General features: G+C 30.4%; 2 protein-coding genes across 2 annotated transcripts; both read right to left on the bottom strand.

Moving 5' to 3' along the window:
* Window positions 1–320: 320 nt before the first annotated feature.
* Window positions 321–1,787, bottom strand: MONOS_8343 (putative protein of unknown function (DUF4586); the record flags this gene model as incomplete). Its single annotated transcript, XM_067878747.1, has 7 exons — window positions 321–350; window positions 492–706; window positions 843–1,023; window positions 1,074–1,284; window positions 1,350–1,450; window positions 1,514–1,645; window positions 1,695–1,787. The coding sequence occupies 7 exons, from the start codon at window positions 1,785–1,787 to the stop codon at window positions 321–323; spliced, it is 963 nt and encodes a 320-aa protein (XP_067736404.1).
* Window positions 1,788–1,899: 112 nt separating this feature from the next.
* On the bottom strand, window positions 1,900–3,042 carry MONOS_8344 (Arf1e). The gene is made up of 6 exons (XM_067878748.1): window positions 3,005–3,042; window positions 2,817–2,916; window positions 2,638–2,765; window positions 2,574–2,583; window positions 2,355–2,497; window positions 1,900–2,299 (listed from the first exon to the last, which is right to left on the bottom strand). Exons 2-6 carry the CDS (start codon window positions 2,910–2,912, stop codon window positions 2,113–2,115), a joined length of 564 nt encoding a protein of 187 aa, XP_067736405.1. The 5' UTR covers window positions 2,913–2,916; window positions 3,005–3,042; the 3' UTR covers window positions 1,900–2,112.
* Window positions 3,043–3,590: the final 548 nt, after the last annotated feature.

The raw sequence follows: 3,590 nt of genomic DNA on the forward strand, positions 1-3,590 counted from the left end.
GCAAAAAATTAAAAAACTCGTAAGAAGAGATTGATAAAGACAAAAAAATGCAAGAGCATACAAAGACAAAAAAGTTGAGATGATAAATCAATTGAAATTGATAAGATACATTTAATAGTTATATCGAATATTTGAACAAATAATGTATACATAATGCATTCAACAACAAATGAAAATACAAAATTGAAAGACATCATTACAAGAAAAGGAAGAGCAATTGTAAATAAAAAAAATCAAATGACTTTAAAGAAGACAAATGTTAAAGTAATTATCTTCTTGCAAATGAATAAAGAAGAAATAATAAATGCATAGACATGGATTTAAGCATGGTGAGATGTTTTTGCTAAGCTCTAAAGACAAAATAAGTGAAGAAAGAAATTGACAAAATTGAAAAATAAAATGGTTTATTAATTATTAATCAATCATATCATCAGAAAATATAATAATAATAAAACAAAAAGTAATCTTTCATTCAATATTCAATGACACACTATTGAAGCAGGATTTATTGGAGAAGTGTTTCCAGATGGAAGAAAGACTTTTTGGTGTGTAGAAGTTTTATTGCGGGTGGGAGAAGGTTTCAAATCTGCTCCTGGAATATACTCAGGAAACGGATTTATTGTTCCTGTTATTCCTTTCTTTCCAGGAGAAGAAGGACGGAATGGGATTCCTGGGTTGAAAGTGGATCGAGTTGAAGGGCGATCGCCTGCCAAATTGTGCGAAAATAGACATGTTATCAAATATTTCATATTTTATATTCGAAGAAAATTTCAATCATATTTATTTTGATTTAAGTTTAAAAAAAAAAATGCAAAATATGTTGAAAAAAGCATTTCACAAACCCATGGTCTTCGACATCCTCTTCCGTTCTTTTGTAGAATCAATAGGAAGAGGCGCATAAACAGTCGTATCAAGTGGGCGCGATGGAGGCGACATTGAACGAAATGGAACAGGAGGCGGCTTTGGCTTCATTTTCTCCACTTTTGCGCGATCACCGCCATATGGTTCCGACATATATTCATACTAAAATAATAAAAAATTTGCTTGTTAAAAGATAGAATCTTCTGAAAAACCTCGTAGCCCCCAATTGTTGTGTGGAAATAACCAGAGCCACCACGCTTTCCAGGATTGGTGTAAAAATTACGTTTCGAAATCTGAGATGGCCCTGGAGTTTGTGAGCGTTTAGTTTTTCGTTTTTTGTTTTGACTTTCATTTGAATCATCCAAACTCATTCCAGAGTACGTAAATGGAGTGAAAAGACCATGAGTGTCTCCAGGACCAGTTCTTTCACATTACATAAAATAATCACACATTATAATAAAGAATGTTTTTTTCAAAAAAGAACACACAGAAGCTTTCCTGGACTACTTGGAAGAAACGGTTTATTTGAAACTGGAGGAGCGGAAGCATCTTTCTTTCGTTGAGCAGGATTTTGTTCGTATGGTTCTCCCTGTTGAACGATGTTTAAAGAAGATTAACATAAACATTTCAAAAATCGAAAAACAAGGCATACCACTGCTAATGACTCAAAAGGTGTAAATGTCGTATCATTTGTAACTCCACGCTTTGGAGGCGATGTTAAAAGTTGCTTTCCAAAAAATCTACTATCTTTCAAAATCGAATCTTTATCACTGATGTATGGATCCTAATAAAAAAGATAATATTAGCACAATATTCAGAAATATCAAACAAACCCCAGATGACAAATAAGGAGACAGCTCATACAAATCAATATGCTTTGAACCTGAAGTAGAGCCCTTTGTAGAAGAAAGGGTTTGCGAGCTCATTTGAAAATTTACAAAATAAAAATTTCTTGATCTTTCCTATTATCAGAAAAACAGAAAAATTCACTCATGAATCTGTTAAATGAAAAAGTTTCAGTTTGCGAAATGGTTTTTTTTTTTTTTTTTTTTTTTTTTTTTTTTTTTTTTGAAAAAAAGCAGAGTTATAAGTGAAGTTGGATTTCAATATTCTTTATCTGTTTTATTTCTTTATTGAAAAATTTGGAGAAGATTATAACTCGAGATATTTGTTGTAACATAAAAAGATAGAATAATCTGAATTATTTACAATTTATATGCGAAGCATTAAAAACATTTTGGCTTTGAAAAATTACACATTCGCTCCAAGCCAACGGAATCCTTCTGTAAGTCCTTGACCAGTAAGAGCACAGCAACCTTGAATATGCCATTTTCGTGCTGATGGAAGTTCAGCAAGATCTAGCAAGCGTGCGACTTCTTCTGGCTTTGCAGCGCCTGTTATATCTTGCTTATTAGCCAAAATCAAAACTGGTGCATTTCTATTAAATGAGAAATTCATAAAGACAAGCTTGTTTTGCAAAAATCAAAGCATACTCAAGATGAGGTGATTGAAGCACATGAGCTAATTCACAACGAGCACATTCGTCACATCCTTCAGCATGATTACAACGAATTCTCACTCGATCAGCACAATCAACAACATAAACTACAGCATTGCAACCTTCATAGTAATGTTCCTGGGAAATATTAACATGACGCATACACAAAAACAGTTTTATCTTTTACAAATATATTATGAATTGCTGTTCATACCCAAAGTGCTCTAAAATTGAAGCATTAATAAATTGTTATTTTGAAAAGCAAGATTCAAAAATACCTTATTTTTTTTTGCCCACCAACATCCCAAATATTAAATTTAAGATTTTCGAATTGAACTTCTTCTACGTTAAATCCTAAAGTGGGATTGGACATCACATTTTCTCCAAGTTTTAGTCTATAAAGTACCTAGAAAAGATGGAAAAGGAGAAATGAGAACAAATAAATAACGTATCATACAGATGTTTTTCCTGCAGCATCGAGTCCAATCATAACTATTCTGGAAGGTTTTTTTGAAGTGAATTTAGCAAAAAACTTTGCTATTGTCAACCCCATTTGTCTGGAAAAAAATATGCGCAAATATTCCAAAAAATATATGCAACAATAATTATATATTCATTTTAAAAAATAGCAATCATATTCAAAACTTTTATTTACAAAATTTTGGAAATTTATTTTTGATCCTATTCCCTTATATATATCATTATTCAATCTACTTCAACAAACAATCAATAAATATTCCATGTATCAATAATAATTATTTTTAATCATCGAAACAAAAAAGGCAAAATTCACAAAATATTAAGTTAAAGCTTAAAATATTCCAACGAAATAATCAATGTTCTGGCTCTCGATCAATGAATAAAAAATACATCGACAATGCAAAAACATAAAAATGATCTAAAAAATTGTTTCAGCTTGAAAAAGCCATATGCTTATATTGCATTGTCATTTATCAATAAAATTTGAATTAAAAAAAATGGAGAAACAAAAAAAAAAAAGAAATATTTTTATTCGAAGAAAGCAAAGCAATCAATGAACAATTTCTATAATAAATTACAAATAAAACGAACTAAAAAAGAATGCTTTAACAAAATACTTTATAAACGATGCAAGGCTTCCAATAAACAGAGAAGAAACGAGTTGTATATTATTTAGATGCTAATAATCTCAGTAATCATAATTTGAAATCCGAAAAATCAATTCTGTTCAGTTTTCAATTATTATTTCTTG

Source organism: Monocercomonoides exilis, assembly GCF_001643675.1.
Source record: "Monocercomonoides exilis strain PA203 chromosome Unknown scaffold1-2713096, whole genome shotgun sequence".
NCBI classification, from domain to species: Eukaryota; Preaxostyla; order Oxymonadida; family Polymastigidae; genus Monocercomonoides; species Monocercomonoides exilis.

Excerpts from the sequence above, each read along its gene's own strand:
- MONOS_8344 (XM_067878748.1), bottom strand. The coding sequence starts at position 2,912 with ATGGGGTTGACAATAGCAAAGTTTTTTGCTAAATTCACTTCAAAAAAA. Across the intron at positions 2,766-2,816 it reads ATGCTGCAGGAAAAACATCT|GTACTTTATAGACTAAAACT; the intron begins GTATGATACGTT and ends CATCTTTTCTAG. Across the intron at positions 2,300-2,354 it reads CTTCAATCACCTCATCTTGA|AAATGCACCAGTTTTGATTT; the intron begins GTATGCTTTGAT and ends CTCATTTAATAG.